The sequence below is a fragment of the Mustela putorius genome, unplaced genomic scaffold (assembly GCF_011764305.1).
Source record: "Mustela putorius furo isolate JIRA1106 unplaced genomic scaffold, ASM1176430v1.1 tig00004007_pilon_pilon_pilon, whole genome shotgun sequence".
Classification (NCBI taxonomy): domain Eukaryota; kingdom Metazoa; phylum Chordata; class Mammalia; order Carnivora; family Mustelidae; genus Mustela; species Mustela putorius.
The window spans coordinates 14,408,094-14,430,504 of record NW_025422145.1 but is presented as its reverse complement, the minus strand read 5'-3'; the positions used below and the strand labels follow the sequence as shown (position 1 = coordinate 14,430,504).

Sequence of the window (22,411 nt, the reverse complement as noted above, 5' to 3'; positions counted from 1 at the left end):
AGGAGTGGCAAGGACGGGGGTAATTCACCACACCCTACTAAGACCTCAGATCTGATTCTTCAGTCCCTCTCATGTTTGTCTCCCACCTTCACACTCTCGGGCTGTGCTTTGTGGGACCCTAGCATTGACTGCTGAGGCTAGTGCAGTGATGTGACATGTCCACAGTCCCTAGGGATTGGGGTGCGGACGTCTGTGGGGTCCCCTAAACACAGGGTGCCAGCTCCTCGTTGCTGAGGCCTTTCCAGGCTGTCTCCTCTGCGGAGACACCTGCTCTTCGCACAGATGGCCAGGTGAGCTCCTGGTCCCATCCAGTGCCCAGCAGACGATGACCTTCCTGAAGCCCGTCCTCTGGACACACGGAGGTAGGGGGGAATGCTCTCGTTGGCAGGGGACGGGAGAAGCACCCCCACTCTGCCTAGCCCTGACAGGGCACCGAGGAGGGCTGGAGACTGAGCCCAAAGGCCCTCCTGGAGCCGCCACCCATACTGCACCCGCTTCGGGTCCTCGGGGCCACACCTCCCCCAGCCCACCCGCTTCCCAGGTCCTGGCCCTAGTCCTTCCCGAGGAGCAGCAGGGGGTGCTGTGGTCGCAGTCCCCGCACCTGTGGGGCCCCTCCCTGGGATCCCAGCTAGCAGGGCTGAGGCTCACTGTGCTGGGTCTGAGGGGACACCAGCTGCTGGGGAGGGCCACTCCCTCGGCCAGAGCCTGGACAACAGTGTCACCGAACCCAGAGTCTCGGGGCAGAACTGTGGCTGTGCCTGAGGTCGGTTTCTGGGAACCGGGTCCAAGTGCAGACTGAACTCATCAGACAGCTTACTTGTGTCCTGGCCGCGCCCTGGGACGTGGGGAAGGGGCCGTGACAATCCAGGAACCACGAACCACAGGCATAGGGAGGCCTGGCGTACCACACACACCTGCACTCTCTCTGCAAGGCCCCGGCCCAGGCAGACAACCTGCTTGGGAGAGATAGGCGGCTCCAAGGACCCACCCACGGCAAGTTACCAGCCTGGCCGGGGCCACACGCTTCATTCCCTGTCACTTCCCCACAGCCGGGTGTCCTATGACTCCTCCATTGGGCCCTCCAAATGCCCAAGAAATGCCCGCAGCAATGCCCCCATGGCCCCCGGTTGCAGGAAAGGCCCACCCCCGTCTGTGCCCACAGCTCACGTAATGGAGGGTCACTAGGTAGGAGAGGTGCTGTCTCCTCTCTGAAGGGAGCAGAGACTGGAGCCAAGGCCAAAGGCCCAGGGAGGACTGCGAAGGCATCCCCAGAAGGGTGAGCCCCCATTGGTGGGAAGAAGATCGGGGACCAGGGACCTGCCAAGCAGGGAGGGGGCTGCCGTCCTGCCCTCAGAACCTGGCTGGCCCACAGGCAGCGGTGGCTTCAAGCCAAGGCCAACGGGTCTCTGGAGACCCCCAGCTGGGAGCGAGGCAGCTAGCAGGGGCCACGTGCGCTGAATGGCTGTCCCCCAAACTTCGTCTGCTGGAACCTCAGGGTGGACTCTCCTGCGGAAACGCGTGTCTGCAGCTGCAGTCGTGAATACCAAGTCGGACTGGATCCCAGTGGGCCCTGAGTCCAATGATGGGTGTCCTTGGGGGAAAGAAACTGGGACCCAGACTCCCATGGGACGGCCATGCACAAATGGAGGCAGAGGTTAGGGTGACCCATCTGCAGCCAAGGAGCCCCACTGCGGACACTGGGAAGGAAGCATGGGTTTTCCCCTGGACGACACCCCTTTGCTGCTCCTGGACCCCCCGTTTGGGTGATTGGCTACTGTGTCTCCAGGACGGTCAGGCAGCCTCAGGCGGCACTGCCTGGGGTCCTGGGATGGTGTTGGCTGTAACTCAGTGTGTGTGTGTGGGAGATGCTCATGGGGAGGTCCCCAGGTGGGCTCTGCGGTGGGGGGCGGGGGCAGTGGCGTGGGACCAGTTTGGACCCTGGGGGTGAGGCCCTGTGTTGGGGGTGCAGGGGCTGAATCGGGTTGGTTGCAAACACACTGGCAACTCTGGGATGGCTGGGACCTGTCACAGTGCCCCGGAGGGCCCGGTGCTTGGATGGGGCCCGCTGCATAGGATCCCACCACCTGGGCCCTGGCCGGGGGTCCCCCAGCCTCCTGTTTCAGGCCTGCCTGGCTCCGCCCGCCAGCGAGGAGCACCATTTACCCAGAGAACCACAGAAGCAGGATGTCCTCTAGAGGAGCCTACTCCAGAAGTCAAAATAGCATGAAATTTAATTTTCCGCCTATTTGACAAGGCTTGGTCCGGGTCCCAATCAGTGGCGGAGATAAGGGTCCTCGGCCCCGGGTGTGAGCCAGCTGGGCCCGCGGCAAACACTCCACGGTCCCCGGGCAGGTTGAGGCTCCCCCCGCGGGGCCCTGGTTGCTGGGCGCTAAAGCAAACGGGCTCTATTTGCCCAGTCTGCGATGACAATGCAGTCGCCAAATATTTGCCAGCCCGGCCGGCCGAGGAGCCCAGCTATAAATGCTTGAGCCCAGGTGCAGGTGGGCCTGCCCCGCGGGAGCTGCAGGCCTCGGCAGGTAGGAGCCGGACTGGGGGGCGGGCAGGAAGGGTGCTGGCACTGGCCGCGGGGACCTGGCCACCTCCCTTCTTCTGGAAGGCGCTGTGCCTTTGGGCCAGGTGGGCTATGGGACCACCCACCCACCAGGAGGACAAGAGGCGGGGCTGGAGAAGGAGGGCACCCACGTCGGCTTCCCCACAGCCCAGTGCTGGGCCCAGGGTGTCCCCGGCAGGGAAGAGCCCCTCCCCATCTTGTGAGTGAGAGCCAGAGCCCAGTGCGGATGGACGGCTGTAGGCAGAAGAGTGAGCCTGCTGGGGTGGGGGTTCTGACAAGCAGCAAGCCCCCCTCTCCTTCACACCACTTTCCCTTTCTTCCCGTCCTGCCAGGAGGCAGAAAGGCCCTCCCGGCTGCAAGCTGGCCCCCCCGCTCCCTCGCACTCGTCCTCGGGGCCCAGAGCACGCCAACACTCAGAGGCAGCCCCGTCTGGCCTCAGACCAGCCCTGTCTCTGTCAGCTCCCCAAATCCCACCCCGCCCACCCTGCCCTGAGCGCCAGGCCCACACAGCTTCCCTGCTTCCTGCTAACCCGCCCAACTCTCCAAACCCCAGGGGCCCGGGGCTCTCACCAGCAGCCCTGCTGGATCCATAGCATCAGACCGGGCAGGGGGTTGGGGGGAAACAGCACCCAGCTTGGGGCCGGGGCCCTCCACCCGTGAGACCCCCGAAGCCAAAGGGGCTGTGGGATCTGGACCCAGAGCGCTGACTGGGGCAGCCAGGCCCTGCTCCCAGGGTGCCCCTGGCCGGCACCTGAGCAGATGCCCCGGTGGGCCGGCCTGTTGCTCCGGAACCGCCTCTGCGCCCCCGACGCCCATGGCCCTAGTCTTTCCACACATCCCTGGCTTCTGATCGTGGCCCCTGCTCCAGGCTCAGCGGTGGCCACACAGGCCTGGGGACCTGAAAGCTCACCTGTCTGCCCTCTGCCTCCCTCCCCAGCCACAGCTGCTGCCCTGGAGACGCGGGCTCGAGGAGATGGCCGCGGGCGTGATCCGGCCTCTGTGCGACTTCCAGCTGCCCCTGGCAGCCCGCCGGCCCTTCCTGCCCTCAGACCCGGAGCCCCAGGAGACCTCCGAGGACGAGGACGAGGAGGAGGAGGAGGAGGAGGACGTGCCAGAGGCTGCGGGGCTGGGCGGTAGAAGCCCAGGCCCCCTGGCCTCGGGCTGGGCCCCAGAAGCAGCTCCTCGGGGCCCCAGCAGCCCAGAAACACCCCTGCGGCTGCTGCGGTTCTCCGAGCTCATCAGCGGCGACATCCAGCGGTATTTCGGCCGCAAGGACGGGGGGCAGGACCCTGATGCCGGTGACGTCCACGCAGACGACCTCCAGTGCGCTGACCCAGCACGCCTGGCTCCGGCTGGGCCCCCAGACAGCGATGAGGCTGCGCAGCCCGGAGTGCTCTCCCCCAGGGGTCCCGAGGGGCAGGCTCGCGGGCTGGGGCCGCTGGCCGAGCTCTTCGACTACGGGCTGCGGCAGTACCCAGTGCTTGGGGCCCCGGCCGGCAGGCGGCTCCGGCTGGAGCGCAAGTATGGCCACATTGTCCCCATGGCCCAGAGGAAGCTGCCGCTCTCCTTTTGGGAGGAGCCGGCCCTGGGCCCCCTGGGCCTGCTCCACCCTGGCACACCTGACTTCAGCGACCTGCTGGCCAGCTGGTCGGTGGAGACTGGCCCCGAGATACCCGGGGGAGGGGCCCCCCAGGCCCTGGACGGGGTGCCGCTGGCCGAGGCCTAGTGAGCGGGTCAGGGTCCGTGGGGCACCAGGGGCAGCAGGCACTGCCTTTCCTTCAGGGGCGCAGCCTGTCACTGCTCTCTCTGCTGGAGCCCCAGGGGCCGTCCCACCAAGGTGGCCGGCCACCAGCAGGACAAGCCAGCTCAGGGAGGGATGTCCCAGGCCTGGGGAGGCTAGGCCAGGCTCCTCCTGGGGCCTGGAGCTGCCACCACCAGAGGACCCCTGGGCAGGGAACAGGCGGGAGACACCATCTCAGACAGCCTGGCCCTTAGCCCTCGGAGCTCTGCCCCTGGGATGGGAGGGCAGGTGGGCTCAGGTGGTTTGCACACTGTGCCCCACTCTGGGTGAGGCCCATTGGCCCCACCAGACCTGCCCTGAGGTCTCAGGTCGGCAGCCGCCTGCCTGGCTGGTCCTGAGGCTGCCCCTCCCTCAGGCCCCACAGCAGGTGGCAGGACCAGCTCCCATGGGATGAGCAACGGTGTTCTTGGAGGCAGGAGGAAGGGGCACTATGCGAGTGTGTGAGCAAACACACAGTTTGCTCCCTATGGTAGGGCAGACGGAGCTGCTTTCCAGGTTCGCCACCTCAGTGTGAAGGGCTTGGCCAGCCACCGAGGGCCAGGGGCCAAGACCCCAAGCCTGGGCCAACTGGCCCTCCACAGGGCCTACCAGGAGCAGGCAGGGCTCCGGGACTCTGCGGCTGTGGGCAGGACAGCCTGAGACGGTGGCGGGCCTGCAGCTCGGCTGGGCCTCAGACAGGGGAACGGACCCTCCTGGGAAGGAGCTCAGACTCAGGTCCACAGGAGCTGGCACCTTTATTTCTGGGCAAGGGGCAAGGACATGAGCTGGTGGGAAGGCTCCTGGCGGAAGGACTTCTCCAGGAATGCGCTTGGCCTCCGCTGGGCCACCAGGTTCAGGAGGACCGCCTTCCACTGCAGCCACCTGCCCAGGAAACGCGGCTCAGGTCCGCTGGCCTTGGGGCCTCCCAGGACCACCCCAGACCCGGAGGAGTCTCCAGACAGCAGCTCCCCATAGCCCACCTCACGGCCTGATACACGCCCCAGCGGTTCACAGGGACCACCTCTCCAGCAGCTGTGTCCTTGACGAAGGACTGCTGCTTCCCCAGGGCTGCGAGGACCCTTCTGCTGCCCAGCGTCAGGGCCCAGGGGCCCTCCTCACTCCGTAGACGAAGGATGCTCTCACGCAGGCTGGCCGTCTCCTCCATGCGCTGCGGACAAGGGCGTGTGAGGAGCAGCTGCTGCGGGAACCCAGGCATCCGGCCCTCGGGGGACAGGACAGCCCTGGATTTCTCTCTGACAAAACAGGGTCTTATCTACCAGGAAACCCTGCTCGGGCCAGACACACAGACATATGGGCATGGGAATGCCCACAGAACCAGGGACCCGGCAAGGAGGGGTAGGGGGCCAGGAGCTCCCCCCAAGTGCAGGGACCACTTCGCACCAGCTTGGTTTCTGTATTAAACTTGAGGTTCTGGATAGTCTTGCTGTCCTGCAAGCTGTTTTCCAGTTTCATTATCTGGTTCTGGAACTGAACGTGGCCCCTGCTCATCGGCTCGGTTGTGGTATGCTGGCCTGCGTGAGGGCAGCCCCCACCCCAGGCCCCTGCAGCGGGGTCTGGGCCCCTGGGGGTGATCCGGTGGTCCTGGCCAGCACTCAGGCCGGCTCCTTTCACCATGAGGACACCCCCGGCATGTGAGGTGCCAGACAGGTGCCCCACTGCATGCTGGCTCTGTAAGCCACTGAACCTCAGGGTGTCTGGGATCCGGGGCATCCCGGGGCCCCCTCTGCTGAGTGGGACAGGCGTGGAGGCCCCCGGGGTACCGTGGCCAGCTTGCCCTGGATCTCGGCGATCTTCCGCCCGGGGTTGCCCTCCCTGAGCAGTTGCACAGACGAGAGCAGAGTGGCCAGTTCCTGCCGCATGGCCCCGACCTCGAACTCTCTGTCAGAACAGGAGGCTCTGGGTGGTAGCCCAGAGGCAAGGGGGAGGGGGAGGGCAGGGGTGCAGGGGTGCGTGCTCCACTTTGCCACCTCTCCAGTGGGACCTGGGGGGTTGCCAGCAGGTGATGGACAGCAAAGCTCGAGGACTGTGCAGGCTGCCCCGGGGTGGGGGCTGAGCCCAGAGCTGGGGGAGCCGCAGCTTCCCTCCTGCCGTCCGGCGGATGTGGCCTCACCTGGCTCGCCCCTCCGCTGAGATCTTGAGGTCCGAGTCACTCTTGTGCAGGACGCACTTGTCAGAGACGACCTCTATCTGCAACGCACGCAGGGTGGGTGGGTAGCCCAGGAGCTGGTGGGCTGGGGAGCCGCGCCCCCAGCCCTCACCTACCTGGTGGGGCAGGCTGTCCACTCGCTCCCGCAGCTCCCTCAGCCGTGCCTCGGCCTCCTTCTGACACCGGGCCAGGCCCTCCCGCGATCTCTGCTCCAAGCCTTCCCACTCTCTCTTTGCCTGGAACACAGACACCAGTGAGGGCCAGAGCTGGGGGATGGAGGGGGACAAAGGGGGACAGATCGACGGGGCCCCTGGAGCCAATGGGGCCACCTGGATAGTCCAGGCTGAGCGGAACCAGGGAGGCCTGGCTTGGCCCCCACCTACCCAGAGTCAGCAGAGATGGGGACAGATGGCCTCCCCCAGCTGCGGGAGGGGGTGACCCTGGGGTCCATCAGTGGAACAACACACAGACTGGGCACGTGCCACGTGCGAGCCTTTGTAGGCAACGTCCAGAACAGGCGAATCCCCACAGGCCGGTGGCAGGTTGCGGGTCGCCGGGGGCTACAGGTGGGAGGGGCTGCTCGCGGCGTGGGGCTTCCTCCGTGGGGACAAGACAGCTGCTCAGCCCCGGATCCACAAGGAGCTGCCACACCCCGGGTTTCACGAGGGTAGACTGCACGGCGTGGGAACTGTGTCGATGACGTCACGACGAAGAAGAGGAAAGAGCCCATGGGCGAGGGCTTGCGGCCCTGCCGTGGAAGCCGCTGCGCGCTAGGGCCCCAGTGGGCCTGCCGTGCTCACCTCGCTCAGCCGCAGGCTCAGCGTCCGGTCCTGCAGGTCCAGCCTCCAGCTCAGGGCCATGAAATGGTCGCTCAGGTCCTTCACCTGCTTCCCCAGCTCAGCCAGCGACACCTCCAGAGCCTGGCTCTTCTCTCGGAGCTGCGGGTGGGCAGGGGAGGGTGGGCTGAGTGGGGCTGCCTGGGGTGGCGGCGGCCCTGGGGTCACGGACCCGGCCCCCACCGCCCTCACCAGCTCTAGCGCGCTGTGGGCCTCCTGTCGGGCCAGCTGGCCGGCTTCCAGGCTCTCCTGCAGGAAGGCGGCCAGCTCCCCGGCCCGGGTCTCCTCCAGGTGCCCCTTGCTGTCCCTGGGGGTTGGTGCCAACACAGACTGTCCTTCAGCTGGGTCGGGCCAGCTCTGGAACCATTCGGGAGAACCCCAGGGAGCAGGGGATGGAGAATGATCAGGGAGCCCCCCTGGACGGGGCTGCATCCAATGGTGAGTGCAAAGTCCTCCGCGGGGCGGACGGGAGCCCCTGTCCGAGGACGCTGGGCGCCGGGGACACCCACCAGGCCTTCTGCTCGGCCAGGAGGATCCGGTTCAGCGACATCTGGTTCTGCCGCACAAACTTGGTCAGCTGGATCACGGCTTGGTCCAGGCCCCGGCACTGCTCCAGGAGGCGGCCTTCTTCCTGCTGAGGGGGGAGAGGCAGGCCTGAGCCCCCGCTGCCCCCGTCGCCGCCACCCCCAGCCCTGGACTGCCCACCTGGCGTTGCCCTTGCAGGGCCTGCGCGCGCTCCTCAGCCTGCTCCTGGAGCCTCTGCCACCGGCCGTCCAGCTCTCCCCGCAGGCTGCTCTCCGCCTTCAGCCGGGTGCTCTCTGAGGCCTTCATTCTCTGTGGGGAGACCAGCCCCACCAGCTGTGAGCAGAGAGGGTGCGGGGGTGGGGGGCACGGCCCAGCCGCAGGCCCAGGGCCTCCACCTTCTCCAGGGCCAGGAAGCTCTTCTGCAGGAAGCCACACAGCTTGCCCTCCCTCTTGAGGAAGCGGAGGCTCATCTCCTCGCCGAGCTTGGTCACCTGGGCCTGTGGGAATCAGTGCGGTAGCCGTGGGGTCCGACCATCCTCCTGGCCTCGTCCAGCCCCTGCCCTGCCCGCCCCCGCCCCAGACCCAGGGTGAGCTCGGACTGCTCTGTGTCCTGGCTCGACTGTGTCGACCCCAGGCCATGTCCCCTAATGCCCTGAGCCTCGCAGCACTGCTCCCACCACACACACCCTCCTTAGGAAGGCAAGGCCCACGTGTCCTCCCCAAGGGCCAGGCAGGGGGCTGTGACGGGCCCACAGGTAAAACTTGTGGGGACCCAGACCATGGATGGTACTCGCGGTGACCACAGACGTTGCCCTGGGCAGATGGCAGATGCTGCATCGCGTCCTGAGGTGGGAGCCTCCGTCAGGGCAGCCGTGCGCACATGTGCGCCCATGAGCTCGCAGACCCGCACATCAGTGCGCACACGACGTCCTCAGCCCCGGGGCCCACAGCCCCTCCTTCTCCTCCCCTTCCTACTGCATCACGGATTGGAGTGTGTCCAAGCTGTGGTGTCAAGGCCGGGGCTCCAGCTCCCACAGCCACGGGGGTTGCGCCCTGAGCGCCTGCCAGCCCCTCCCATGCTGTGAGGGTGCTCTGCGGAGGGGGTCAGCAGGCCGTTTCTGCAAGGAGCCCGAGGATGTGGGGTCTATGCCCAGTGTCCCAGGGCAGACCCAGAAATGAGCCGGACGTAACAAATGGGTGGGGCCATGTGCCGATCCAGCTTGGCGAACACCGGTGGTGGTCACGGCCTGCTGACCCTGGCCTAGGGGGCGGTGCAGGATGGCTCTGCTCCCTGCCCTTGCCTGGAGCACCAGGAATCCCTGGGCCTGGGGCCTTTGGGAGCTCCTGGTCCCAGTGGGGCACAGTGTCCTGACGAAGCCAAGACACGAGCTCCCCAAAGGGCAGCGGCGAGGGGAAAGCCACCGAAGCTGGGCAGCCGAGCTATGTGGGCAGCAGCTGGGCGCGCTGGGCGGGCCCTGCGGCCCCCGGGCTCTGTTTGCAGAACTAAAGAGGCTGCGTCTCGAGCGGGAGGGGATCCTGCTGCAGCCCGGGGGTGGGGCCGCCCCAGGAATGGCTGAGAAAGGGGCTGCAGGCCTACGACGTTCTGTCTCCAGATCTGGGTGCCGGTCACAGGACGGGGGGGCAAGGACCAGGGGCAGAGACGTCATCAGGGAGCGAACGTCCGTGCTGACAGATGAGCTCCATCTTGGCTCTGCCCACATCAGCAGCTATGGGCCACACACGGCCGTGGGGTCCCTGACACGTGGCTCGTGGGACAGAGGAAACTGAAATGCTGGCTCCCTGCAGACAGAGCCCCCTGCAGCTGGTGGCCACGGACTGGACGGTGCAGGTCCTCGGGAGCACCCCCCACACCCTGGGCTACACCACATGGCCGGGAAGGATGGCTTGCCCGGTCGCCCTGGGCCCAGCCTCCCTCCTGGTACCTGCATCTGGGCCACCTCACGGTCCACCCTGTGGCTGGCATCCTCCTGGCTCCTCTGTAGGGCGCTGCAGGCCGCTTCCCGGAACTGCTCCTCCCGCTCCAGCTTCCCGGCCAGCTCCGCCAGCCTAGGAAAACAGCCGCAGGTCCCAGCCGCTCCACCGGGGCCCTGAGACACTGTGAATGCTTCCTGGGCCCAGGCCTGCCACTGGGGGGCCCAGGCTGACCTACAGGCTGGCGAGGCAGGTGGGGTAACCCCACCTGAGCAGTCAGAGACAAGGGCAAGACACGGACTTCCGTGGCCCCAGGTGGAGAGCCCAGAGCGGCCTGGGCTAGCGCGACTGGATGGGGGAGGATGCAGGGCATCTGGGCTTGCACCTCCATTCCTGGTGCCCACACAGGGTGGGTCCCCAAACAGCCCCTCCCGAGGGAGGCCGGCGACACCCACCTGAGGTTGACCTCCTGCTCGGTGTCCTTCCGCTCACTGTCCTGCAGTGCCTGCTTCCTCCGGATCTGGGTCAGGGCCTCCCGCACCTCCACCAGCCTGACACACAAGGGCCGTTTAGGTCTGGGGCCTGCCCGGCCTACCCTCCTGGCTGCCTCTGAGGGTCAGGGTCCTGGCCCAGGGTCCCTAGCTGCAGGCCCCCAGCCACGGTCACACAAAGCCAGACCTCTGAATTGGGCCGCAGTTGCACACGGCTTCCCAGAGCAAGATAAGGAGGAGGGACAGGCAGATGCCCTGGGGTCCCGCCCCAGTTGCCGCCTTCCCCAGGCCCCCAGCCTCCCAGTTACGCCTGCACCACTGGGTGGGGGGTACCTCTTGTCCAGGGCCTGCATCTGGTTCTGGTTCTGGTTCTGGGGGCTGGGGAACTGCAAGGAGGAAGGGGAGGCTAAGCCTCGTGGCCCGGCCAGCACAGACGGGGGCCTGAGCTGGGCGCGGGGTGTCCCGGGAGCAGGGGAGCTTGACTCTGGGTGGGCACAGCGGCTGCTCACCTCGAGGGCCTCCTTCTCAGGAGCCTGGGCCGCTGGCCGCAGGTCCTGCCGCAGCCTCTTGAGCTCGGCGTCCTGCAGCTGCACGCAGGCTCGGAGCTGCAGCATCTCCCGCAGCAGACTCAGCACCGCTCGCTCGCAGCGCTCCTTGTGTCCCCGCAGGGACGCCACCTCAGCCTGCAAGTCGGCCACCCTGGCCAGGGCGAGGAGCAGGCTGAGTTGGGCCCCGCCTGCCGGGGGGCGGGCACGGCCCAGCTGTCCCTCCCCAGCCCTGCCCAGGCTCACCACTGCTCCGGCTGTGTCCAGTGCTTGGGGGAGTCCCGCTCCGGGAGGGAGGTGGCGGATGCCAGGGGGCTCGACTCATGCCTCCCCATCTCCTCCAGACTCAAGAGCTCGGGGCTGGCCAGTTCTTCCTCCAGGCAGAGCCCTAGGCCTCCCAGGGTGACAGTGCTTGTCTGGGAGGGGGGTGAAGCCCCCGACGACGGGGTGCTAGCATCCAGCTCTGCAAGAAGGTGGCTCCCGGGCTGATGGGTGCCAGCTCCTAGGTGGGGCTCAGGATGATGGGGACCAAAGTCACTGCAGTGATCGGCTGAGAGTGTCTACTGGGCTCAACTTGGCCCGTCGGCTGAGTCACGCAGGCTGGCCCAGGCGGTGGGGGGTGGGGGGTGGGCAGGAGCTCCGCTCTTGCTCCCCCTCAATGGGGAGCTCGTGCTCAGAGAGGCCCAGACCCCCGCCTGAGAACTCACAGCACCAGGAAGCAGAAACAACACTGTGTCCAGCCTGCCCCGCGCCAGAGCGAGCCCCCGGGGCAGTATGGCTCCTTGAGGGGTCAGGAAACAGAGCGGCCCCGGAAGGCCCACAGTGCACCCCCGCACAGGCCCTTCCCTGGACCAGCCTCCTGGCTTGGCCCCTGTTGGCACCAGGCTCACCTGGTACGGCTTCAGCCACTGGCCAGAGGCCCTGGGCCTCGCACCCACGACTGCCAAGCGCTGGACACCAGGGCGGCCGGAGGAAGGAAGGGCAGGTGGGCCTGGAAGGCTCTGGGGCCTTGGGGGGCGCGTGGGGTGTCAGGAGGGCGCGCCTGCCCTCATGTCGCTCCTTCCAGGACAACAGCGCAGCAGACGAGCGGCAGGTGCTCTTCTGGAACCATCCTTCTCTCGCCAGAACCTCGTGACTTCATGGGCCAACTGCCAATGGAACTTGGGCCCTCGACCTTGCCGGCCCCCCACGGCCCCAACTGCCCATTGCCAGAAAGATCTGAGGGGCACCGCAGAGCCAGCCGGCGTGGGCAGCGGTCACTGTCCCAGGAGACAGGGCTGGGAGAGCCGGGCACCTGGGTGGGAGGGACGTGCAGGTGCTCACGGCCGGCTGGCAGAGGGCACAAACAGGGCGCCCCCGGAGCCAGGGGAGGGTGGAGGCCACAGGCACGGGCTGCACAGTGCCTCCAGATTCCTTGCGGCCAGTCAGAAAGTGAACAGAGACAGGTACAAGTTTCCAGTGTTTTATTTCCCCCATGGGGACCCTGTGACTGGCTCAAAATGTCATCACCATGAATCACTACGTCCCTGCTTTCCCACCCCAGGTCAGGCCAGTGCGGACCTGATCCCTGCGCCCAGTGAGCCAGGCTCGCTCACTGAGGGCAGACTGGGCCTTCCCCAGGACAAGGCAACTATTCCAAAGTCAGCCCTGGTCTGGAGGCCTTTCTGCACCCCACAGCTCAGAACAGCACCCAGACTGAGGGCCCCCGGGGGTCCAGAGTCCAGTGCTAAGATATCCCACAGACAAGCATCTGCCACAACTGCCTCCATCCCCTCCAGGGGGTCAAGGCTGCCCCGTCCCGGTTGCCCCTGGTTAGCGGCCTGCAAAGCCCCGACTGCTGGACCGTGGCGTGTGCTGGGCAGGAACCAGGGAGCCAGCACTGGCCGTCCTGATATGATTCTTTTATTTCTCCCTTCCAGAGCCCCCAAAACGTTCGTCACCCTGTGTCCCCCAGAGGGCTCCTGCCAGGAAGGGACTGGCTTTTGAAGGTCCCACTCCCTTAAAAGGGGCCCAAACCAAGATGGACGACTGCCCCCGCCCCCAGGCTCTGCCACAGCGGCAGCCAGGTAGCCTTGTCTCAGAAGCAGTCCAAGGAATCACCTCCAGAAAGAGTTCCCTGGGGTCCTGGGGACACAGGAGAAGCAGAGTGTCCTTGCTCCAGGCCCACTGGCCCATCCCAGAGTCCACCTGCCCCAGGACCGGGACCAGAGCTGCCCCAAAAAGTGGCCCTGGGCCAAGGGTCCTTGAAGGCCAGTGGGAGCCGCCCCCCCCTCAGAAGTGCCAGTCTCTCGGTGCACACAGGCGACAGCCATCAGTCCTGATGTCGGGGTGACGGAGCCGTTCAGACCCACGGATGGTTCTCAGCATTCTCTCCAGCCAAGACCCTGGAGGGCCGTGTGGCAAGTCTGCGAAACAGCTGGCCTCCTTCTAGAGCCTGCTGCCGCGTCTGCTCCCCAGGGTGCCCGCCTCCAGGTGCAGCCCCATCACCTCAAGGTTGAAGACGGAGTGGAAGGGACAAGGCTGAGGGTCTCTTTGAGAGCTGCGAGTCCCCCAGGCCCCAGCCGGTGAAGTGCAGACGGTGTGGTCCTCCCGGGCCAGCCCGCAGGGGAGCAGACGGCGCAGCCGCAGCAAGGGGCCCACCCGCCATCTCACACGCGCACAGACACACAGACACACGCGTGCCCCGAGCACTGGGGGATGCCGCATCCACCGCTGCCCCAGGGAGCGAGGGGGCGTGGGGGGCGGGGCTCACGTCTGGGCCAGGGCCAGCTCCTCCAGGCCCCCCCTCCCGAGGCGGTACCTGGCCAGGTCCTTCCTGGTCACCAGTCCAACCACCTGCGGGAGCAAAGCCGGGGCAGGGGCTGGCAGCAGTCTCTTGCAGTCGTGGAAACCCAGCCCCATGCCCTGCAGGGGGCAGCACCATGAGGGGGAGCCCCAGGGTCAGACACCCGGCCGGTCTGGGTATTGAGCCTTGCACAACCCCCCACCCACCCACCCCCCGTCCAGGGGCTGAGAGCAGATCCCCGTGGCCCCCTCCCCTGCCCCTGCCCCACAGCCACGGGCCCAAGTGCGACCAGGGCAGCCAGGATACTGCGGCTACTCACCTGGTTGCAGTTGTCCACTACCACCAGGTGCCGGAGGCCGAGAGCCCGGAACAGCTTGAACACGCGCGGGAGGGACGCGTCCTGCAAAGGGGGCAGGCACGCTGCTGAGCAACCCCTGCTGGTCCCATCCTAGAAGGGTGGCACCTCCGACAGAGCCTGGGGCCGCTGGTGGCCCCCTCCCCTGCCCCTGCCCCACAGCCACGTGCCCAAGCCACCCATCCCCGGCCACGGCCCGTGGCAGTACCTGGGGCACCGTGTAGGGCGAGGGGTTCATGAACTCCGAGAGGTCCATGGTGCACTCGCGCTCGTCCTGCGACACGTGGATGGACTGGATGGGCGGGAAGCGTGGGTAGGCGTCTCGGAAGTCCTTCAGCCTCAGCCGCCGCCGCACCAGGCCCATGCTGGAGCGCTCCACGAATACCTGCAGCGGCGGGCGTCAGAGCCACGAGCCACCACCCCCTCGGCCCCCAACCCCCCGAGTGGCCAGCAGCTACCTTGTGCTTCAGGAGGACGATGAGCTGGGAGCGCAGGATCAAGCCCTGCAGCCGGGCCGGCTGTGGAAAGAGACCTCATCTGTGAGGAGCCAAGACTGAAACCCTTCCAGCCACGAGGGCTCCCTGCTGTGATCGCAGACGTCCACTGCGGGAAACCCCACCAGGCTCCCCTCAACGCGTGGCTGCCAGCTCTGGAGCCGGCGTGCTGCGGGCACTTTGCCCGCACTTGCTCACTGCTGCCCAGAGGCTGGGGCGGCAAGAGGCCGTGGTGAGACCCACCCCGCCACCCGCCCACATCTGTCCGCACCGCTTCCGACACATGTCACTGCCCCAACGCCCTGGCTGACGGCACAGCGTGGAGTCAGACCCCAAAATGCGTGGGTGCCGGCAGCCCTGACCGGCAGTCAGCAGCTCCCAGGCCGCGGTCTCCTAGCCACAGGACCCCATTCCTTTGCAGCTGGTGGACGTGAGATCCATGGGCCCACACAGGGTTTCCACTCCATGTGCCAAAGCTGAGGCCACGCACATGTATGGGCCGGACAACCACCTGCACCCGGGGGCCCCAGGTACCTGGTTGTCGCCAGCAAATTCCACCACAGGAAACCCGTTGTGATTGGACGCTGTGTTGCTGAGAATGTCCACAATGACGCCCACCTTCTCCCTCCTCCGCAGGCAGGTGACCGGTGTGCTCATCACCTCCCTGGGCAAGAGTGTCTGCTGTGGCCTTGCCGCAAGCGACCACATGACTAATATCCTCTCCTCGCCCAGACGGAGGCTCGACAGGCAGGAAGCTGCCAGACACAGGAAACCGGGGACGAGGAGCCAGGGGGCCCGCCACCCGGACATCCAGACACCGGTGCACCCTCCCCAACCTCCCAGGAATGTCTGCTGTCCACTGAACCCTGCTGGCCATACCTGGCGGTGAGCGAGTGAGAGGTGACAGGGGCCTCCCAATGCAGGAAAGGCACGCTCTGCAGCTGGATGTGCATGTCGTACAGGCCCTGAGGGGGGGTGGGCGGCGCTGAGACCGGCGGAGGGCCCCTTCCACCCCTCCGCTGCCCACCTCCCAGACCCCAGTCTCAGGCTCCCCGCTGGGGGTGGGTGGGGGCGCACAGAGCAGGGGAGGAGGCAGGCAGGCCTCCTCCCATATGCCACACCTCGATGAAGATGTCGCCCACAATCTTGGCGGTCATCAGGACCAGCATGATGGGGAAGCCATACGTCACGTTGCTGGTGGCCTCCATCATGATGACAGTCAGGCTGAGGGTCATCCTCACAATCCCACCTGCCCAGGGAGGTCATCAGAGGAGGCTGCAGCCACAGAGGCTGCTCCGTGCAAACCCCCTCATCTCCCAGTGTCCATGCCGGCACCCCACCCACTCGCCCCGGTGGTCTGGTCCTGCAGGCTGCAGAGTGGGGACAGCAACCCTGCATGCCACAGGGTGGACTCGCGGCCCTCCGTTCCCCAGGGAGAAGGCGCCCCCTCCTGACCTTGGGACACCCACGGGGTGGCCAGGACTCACCCAGCTGGGCAGCTGCTCCCATGAGGGCATATTTTCCAGGGTCTGCCCAGATCTGTGGGGATGACAGAGGAGCTGTCAGAGGGATGGCAGCCCCCTTCTCAAGCCCACCGAGATACGTGACTCCCCCGCGGCGGGCCCTGGGCCCAGCAACACCAACCCTAGAAGAAACTCCTACATCCACACACACAGGTAATGTGGTCTGCAGTAGCACCTATGGCAACAGAAGCCTGGAAACCCCCTGGGGGTACCCCGCTCAGGAGACCCTGAAGGATCTGGGCCACACGCACATACGGGACAACTCGGCAGCTACGGCAGGAGCCCGCATTCCACGTGCCAAGGAGGGAAGCAGGGCAGGTGTGTGCAGGGAGGCCGGCAGAGTCCCCTTGTGCAGAGAGAGGGCCCAGCGTGGACCAGCAGCAGTGAAGCCACATACTGGCCACGCTGTGCAACTCCTCTCAGGAAACGCCCTTGACAAGCAAACCCGTGGAGACAGAAGGCAGGCAAGCAGCTGTAGGGGCTGGGTACGGCAGCGACTGCACCAGGAACACAGGCATGACGCTAGACACGTGACGCAGACCACCATCGCACGGGGAGAGCCCCCGAGCTGCACGCTTCCACGGCAGGAGGCCTGACAGTACGTGAATCACCCCTCAACTGAGAAAGGAAAATCGGAGCCACGCCTGGGAGGAAACATGACACAGGCATGGCGAGACCTAGAAAAGGGAGCAGGCGGGCAATGGGGACCCACTCCGACTCCTCCAGCGGTTTTAAAAATCTTATTTCAAAGACTGAAGTAAGAAAGGAAGATACACAAAAAGAAAGGCTAGCCCCAGGGGCCGGGCACACGCGCCTGGGTCACACACTCAAGTCACACCGAGTATCTCCCCGGTCCATGCTTCTAGCACCATGTCTACAGATGGCAGTCTTGGTCAATCACCAGCGGCCAGAAAACTCGAGGCCACGCCGAAAGACCAGGGGCTCAGATGCACCTGTCCCCTTGCACGGAAAGCCCTGGATCCCAGGCCTGGAGCGTGGAAAAGCCCACACTCACCGCAGCCCCTGTAACGTAGGACAGTGAAATGCCAAAGAGCCGGCCCCAGGCGGCCCCGATGAGCAGCGATGGGATGAAGACACCGGCGGACACCGTCAGCCCATACGTCCAGCAGGCCAGGAAGAAGTAGACCAGGGTGAAAAGGCCGAGCGTCATGGGGTTGTAGGAGCCTAGGGGAGAGGGGTCTGGCTAGGACCTGCCTCGTGGATTCACCTGGAACATGGTCACCATGCCCAGCTGCCCAGTCCGCTTCCCCCAAGTAGCCCCATCCTCAGGGGCCACAGTGAGAATCTTGGAGGCCTAGTCCCTGAGGCAAGAGGACAGGGCCTGGCAGGTGGGGCTGACCTGAGGCCAAGGGAAGGACGTGTGGACCCCTGGACACCAGGGGAGGTAGACCGCCAGGCATCAATCTAGGGCAGACACTTCCAGGCACCAAAAGAAACCCACTCAAACCTGGGACCACCCAGTCCAGGAAACTGCTGTCTGCCCAACAGCCTGGCCCAGGGCACCAAGGGCTCAGCCTCACCCCGTGTTTAAACCTTCCCGCTAAATCGCATGGACCTGCTGCGCGTGTACAGAGACAAACTAGAAAGTTCTCAGTGACCCTGTTCACAGCAGGGAGCAATTAGAGATGGCCTAAAAGAGCCCCAAACGGAAAAGGTGAAATGATGTCGTAGAATGACCACTTGCTGGCTTCCACAGGTGCACACAGCAGCCACCCTCGTGGGCCTGGTGCCATGGGCGGAGGCGAGCCACTGCGCACAGCAGCACCATGGCAGACGCGCTGAAAAGGAGCGCTCTACACTTGACAACCTGTTTTTTTAATTAAAAATGAGTGCAGCTGGGGGCACGCGGCCAGGTCAGTTGGGGGAGCGTAAGTCTGAGCCCCATGGTTGGGGTGGAGGTCACTTAGAAAGGAGACGCAGTGGCCAGTGAGTGTCACTGGGCTGGAGGCCGCCCATGCAAGCAACTCCCAGAGGGAAACTCGGTGGGAGACAGGAACATCGTCACCGACGGAGACAGCAGCTGCCCTCTAGGAGGGGAAGGCCCTGGCCTACCCGAGCTCCCACCCCCTTCGCCAGCGCACCCGCACAACGGCAAGGGTGTTGACCTCTGCCCTTGGGGCACACTGGCTGGAAGGGAACCCTCAGGCCCAGGGACTGCATGTCGGTCTCAGACCAGCCTGGAGGGGCCAAGACCCCCCATGTGGCTGATGGCATGGAGCTCAGGCACGCACCTGGGGGGTCGTGGAAGAGGCTGACCACGCTCTTCTCCGGGGTGTTGAAGAAGGCGGCGGCCATGGAGTTGTACTCGCCGTCTGCACAGAAGAGCTGCGAGGTCAGGAAAGAGAACGTCCAGTGGGTGGACTGGTCCTGGTGTCCACGATGTGACGGTTGGCTCAGGTTGTGGCCTCAGAGAGGCAGGACGCCAAGAGCCAGGCCCAGGGACGGCGAGGGCTCCAGAGGCAGGTCCAGCCTGCGGGGCCAGTCCACAGGAGCCTGGCCGGACAGGGAGTCTGTTGCTGGGGCACGCGGGGTCTCTGGGGCTCCGCAGCCGGCACCTGAGCCCTGGAGCCAGCGGGCTGAGCCCTCTCAGGCTGAGCAAGGCGGGTTCTGTGACCCCTAGGTACCCCCCAGCCCTGGAAATCAAACATCTGCCCGGCCTCTGTGGCTTTGCCAGTTCTGGGCATCTTGCACACAGAGCATCACACGCACTCGGGCCGTTCTGTCTGGCCCATGTCCAAGGTGCTTCTGAGCTTCAGCCACGGCCTGGCGTATCAGAGCGTCGGCTCTTTCCACAGCCAAACACACCCACTTACGGACAAACCCCATTTTGCTGGCCAGTTTGCCAGGTGGGCCGTGGCCATGCTGTGGCCATGCTGTGGCAGGTCTGTGCATGTTTGGGGCTTCTCGGGTCCACACCTATAACACCCCCCCCGTCCCCCATTCTGAAGTCCCCGTGTGGCCCGGGAGGAATGCTAATCTGGGAGGAGTACCAGGGAGAACCCACCCAGTGTAACTTCTGCTCTCCTGATGCTTAGCAGGCCCAGGAAGCCCACTTGAGCCGGATTTCAGCTTCTGGCCACCCTCTGGCCCCATCCCGCCTGACAGACCCACCCACTGCACCTGGGCCTCCTACCTGGAGCGGGTAGGACACAGAGCTCCCCTGCAAGGGCTGGCAGTCTCGGGATGAGTAAATCAGCACGAAGGCGACCGTGGCCGTCACTGCGGCCACCAGCATGGCCTCAATCACCTGGAGGCAGGGCCGGTGGATGTACCTAGAGCAAACAGCAGGATGGACCGGCCTCAGGACAGCTGCACAGCTGAACAGCTGTGGTGGCACCTGGAGTCCGTGTCTCAGGAGAGCTCGTCACAGGACAGGATGGGGTGACAGAGGGTGATGCAGAGCACACAGTCACTGGGTCATCTCCTGGGCGCCGCCAACAGCATTTTAAGTCCAGGCAAGAGAACAAGAAGGCAGAAGTGCCTCCTCAAGCCCAGAGCCTACCCAAAGATTTTGAGAAACCCGAAACCTCCCAGAACTGCTCTCCAGGCCTGAGTGTCCCCTGGCTCAGGGCTTCCCAGGCCTCCCGACACATGAACCACTGACAAGGAGGGCTGTCAGCATGTGGCCTTCCATGCAACCCCACGGGCACAGAGCCCACAACACGCCCATTTCGAAAACCCCGGGTGCACAAAACAAAGGCTTCTCACCTGATTCGAAACATTGTCAGCCAGTAATTCAAGGCATTGAACACGGCGCCAAGAATACCACCTAGGACCAGGAGGCAACAGCGTGTAAGGGACACAGGAGAAAGGACAGGAGGACAGGGTCTGTGCGTCTGTGTGCTGTATGTCAGCACAGCCCAGCACACGCACAAGTGGATTTCTCAAAAGCTTTGCCTTCCTTCAGGGGGCAGGAGGTTTTTCAGAGTGAGAAGTGCTGTCCAGAGCTCATTCTACTGTAGAAGGGCACCCACCGAGGGGCTTCTCCAGCAGGGGGAGAGCTCCAGTCTTCCGGCTGTGGGCTCCCTCCCAGGGGTGCGTGCACAGGGCAGAGCATGGGAGGACAGCTCCCTGGCTGTGGGGGCCACAGCCCCCTCCAGCCGCGTCAAAGCTGAGCCAGGCCTGTGGTCTGGCAGGCCCGGATCCCACCACACACTGACCTCGCCGGAAGTCTCCGCCCCCACCTGAGTAGGGGGGATGGGAAGCGGTTCTTCATGGGACAGCCCTTACCCACTACGCCCATGGCGATGAAGATGGGAATTTCGTGGATTGTGTACACCATTGTCTGCGGAGGAGAGAACGAGCGCCCGTGGGAACACCGCCGGCCCTCTGCACTCTGACGTGAGCAAGGACACGGCCCGCGATCGGCCCACACACAGGCCATCCGACACTTTCATGCAGACTACAGGGGTCCGCAGAACAGAGGCACGGCGCTTCCGAGCACACCACGCTCCCTCTAAGGGCTTTTGCCTGCTGCCGGCCGGGGTCTTCGTCCACCTGAAGGTGGGGACGGCCTGAGCTTTCGCCAAATAGCAGTCAGGGGGGCACAAGTGAGCAAGTGAGGAAGAACCCCAGGAATACATCTTGTGACCCCAAGTGACCCGAGGGCTCTGCTGTGTCCATTATGTGCGGCGCCCATGGGAGCAGGGTCCTAGTGCACAGCACCCACTTGCTCCGTGGACACGACCATATGAGCACCCTGGGCCCGTGGCCTCAGCAGACCACCCAGAGGCCCCAGCAGTGTCAGGCTTCCGGACCTGCACAGGTAGGTCAGCTGTGAGCTTCCCTACGTCCCCTCCTGGCCCCCAGCACTTACAACCAAGAGCTCAACCCTGCAGTGAAGAGCAAATGTTCCCCAAAAGCCCACACTCTCAGGATGAACCTCAAGTGTGTGACCATGACCCCAGCCAGAGAAAGCAAGACGACAAGAGAGCACAGTGTATTACCTCTGTGTCAAATCTCCCAAAATTGATAAGCCCTGGGCTGGACAGGTCCCATATATTTCCATGGTAAATGCTCAGAACGAAATTCAGGGTGAACGTGGAAATCATAGAAGCAAAGAACTGTGGGCAGAGAGGAACATGGGCACCGTCAGAGCCAAGCATGCCTGAGGCGGGGGAGTTTGGAGGCCCCGGGGCCGGAAGGCCGGGAGCTGGGGAGATGGGAGGGGACCCTCCCCTCCCGTCATCCAGGAGGTGCCTGGCCCCCCCTGGCTGGGCGAGCGTGTGCTGGGGCCAAGCCGTGACGAAGCTGAGGGACGAGATGTGCGGTGGTGGGGTCTGGGTGGGCCCATGAAGGGGGCGACAAGGTGCGAACAAGGCCCATGGCTGCCGGGGGAGCACACGAGGCGGGAGGACAGCAAGCAGCTCAGGTCGGGCGATGGGCAGAGTCGGCCACAGCAGCCCCATAGGAGCACGGCTCCCAGCACAGCCAACTGGAGACCCCAGGGGAAGGCACCACAGTGCGGGCCAAGAGCCAGACGTCCCTCGAGTGAACGGAGGCCAGGTGACAGCACTGCCTGACGGAGTGGCCCTTTGCAGGCACTTACTATTCTCCACGTCAGGAACTGGTTCCAGAACGAGGCACCCTCCTCCAAGCTGAACAGGACCCCACCTGGAACGGCAAGCAGCCCAGCCCTGACGTGCTCCCCAGGACACACCGGGGAGCCTGTGACCCCAGGGCACCAAGACAGGCAGAGGCAGTTGCCAGGCCTGTTGGGCCACATGCCTGCACCCTCCTCCTCCCCCAGAGTCTGCAAACAGCAAGACCCCTCTCCCACACGGGAGGGACCACAGCTTGCCCCATGTGGGCCGCCCTCCTCACCCACGGGGGCTCCGAATGCAGCAGACACGCCGGCCGCAGCTCCCGCGGAGACAAAGTCCCGCTTCTCCGTGTCCCTGCGGAAGTACTCAAAGATCTGCAACAGGGGGACACGGGGACTCACTTCAGTAGCCTCCCCACGGGCACCCCTGAGAGCACAGCAAGGTCAGCAAGCACCAGGGACACCAGGCCCACGGGAGAGGGCTCTCAGGACGGTCCACCCATGCGGACTCATGAAGACCACAGAACAGCCGTGGCACCACAGAACCATAGGTGCCCTCATGGGCCAACAGCCAAGGGAGGAGGCTCGCAACACTGGGGAACCTTTACAGACCACCTAAGACCCACCAGACACCTCAAAACCCCACGGAACACCAGACTAAAACCAAACAGAAGAGATGCTGAAGACACGTGCTTGATATAAAAACATAAGACTGGGGGTCCCTAGGGGGCTCAGTCATTGAGTGTCTGCCTTCAGCTCAGGTCATGATCCCGGGGTCCTGGGATCGAGCCCCGCATCAGACTCTCTGCTCAGTGGGAAGCCTGCTTCCCCCTCTCCCACTTC

General features: G+C 65.0%; 3 protein-coding genes across 4 annotated transcripts in view; 1 reads left to right on the top strand and 2 right to left on the bottom strand.

The window, feature by feature from the left end:
- The first annotated feature begins 2,272 nt into the window (after positions 1-2,272).
- On the top strand, positions 2,273-4,959 carry PERCC1 (proline and glutamate rich with coiled coil 1). The gene is made up of 2 exons (XM_004750799.3): positions 2,273-2,537; positions 3,510-4,959. Exon 2 carries the CDS (start codon positions 3,546-3,548, stop codon positions 4,296-4,298), a length of 753 nt encoding a protein of 250 aa, XP_004750856.1. The 5' UTR covers positions 2,273-2,537; positions 3,510-3,545; the 3' UTR covers positions 4,299-4,959.
- Positions 4,960-5,088: 129 nt separating this feature from the next.
- On the bottom strand, positions 5,089-13,495 carry CCDC154 (coiled-coil domain containing 154). Its single transcript, XM_004750798.2, has 18 exons — positions 13,489-13,495; positions 11,783-11,856; positions 11,095-11,408; positions 10,813-11,002; positions 10,637-10,689; positions 10,268-10,363; positions 9,824-9,947; positions 8,276-8,377; positions 8,061-8,189; positions 7,865-7,989; positions 7,548-7,662; positions 7,320-7,457; positions 6,636-6,755; positions 6,484-6,560; positions 6,134-6,251; positions 5,754-5,840; positions 5,333-5,520; positions 5,089-5,234 (listed from the first exon to the last, which is right to left on the bottom strand). The coding sequence occupies exons 1-18, from the start codon at positions 13,493-13,495 to the stop codon at positions 5,108-5,110; spliced, it is 2,184 nt and encodes a 727-aa protein (XP_004750855.2). The 3' UTR covers positions 5,089-5,107.
- CLCN7 (chloride voltage-gated channel 7) overlaps positions 13,448-22,411 on the bottom strand; it is a 22,299-nt gene continuing 13,335 nt past the window's right edge. For both annotated transcript variants that reach the window (XM_004750794.3, XM_004750796.3), the window contains 16 exons: positions 21,850-21,943; positions 21,575-21,639; positions 20,973-21,089; positions 20,257-20,311; positions 19,735-19,795; positions 19,160-19,298; positions 18,258-18,351; positions 17,021-17,190; positions 15,970-16,021; positions 15,604-15,731; positions 15,362-15,447; positions 15,017-15,146; positions 14,447-14,506; positions 14,197-14,373; positions 13,953-14,033; positions 13,448-13,683 (listed from right to left, as the gene is read on the bottom strand). In XM_004750794.3, the coding sequence (XP_004750851.2) occupies positions 13,597-13,683; positions 13,953-14,033; positions 14,197-14,373; positions 14,447-14,506; positions 15,017-15,146; positions 15,362-15,447; positions 15,604-15,731; positions 15,970-16,021; positions 17,021-17,190; positions 18,258-18,351; positions 19,160-19,298; positions 19,735-19,795; positions 20,257-20,311; positions 20,973-21,089; positions 21,575-21,639; positions 21,850-21,943 (1,596 nt within the window). In that variant the 3' untranslated portion in view covers positions 13,448-13,596. The remainder of the gene's footprint in view (positions 13,684-13,952; positions 14,034-14,196; positions 14,374-14,446; positions 14,507-15,016; positions 15,147-15,361; positions 15,448-15,603; positions 15,732-15,969; positions 16,022-17,020; positions 17,191-18,257; positions 18,352-19,159; positions 19,299-19,734; positions 19,796-20,256; positions 20,312-20,972; positions 21,090-21,574; positions 21,640-21,849; positions 21,944-22,411) is intronic.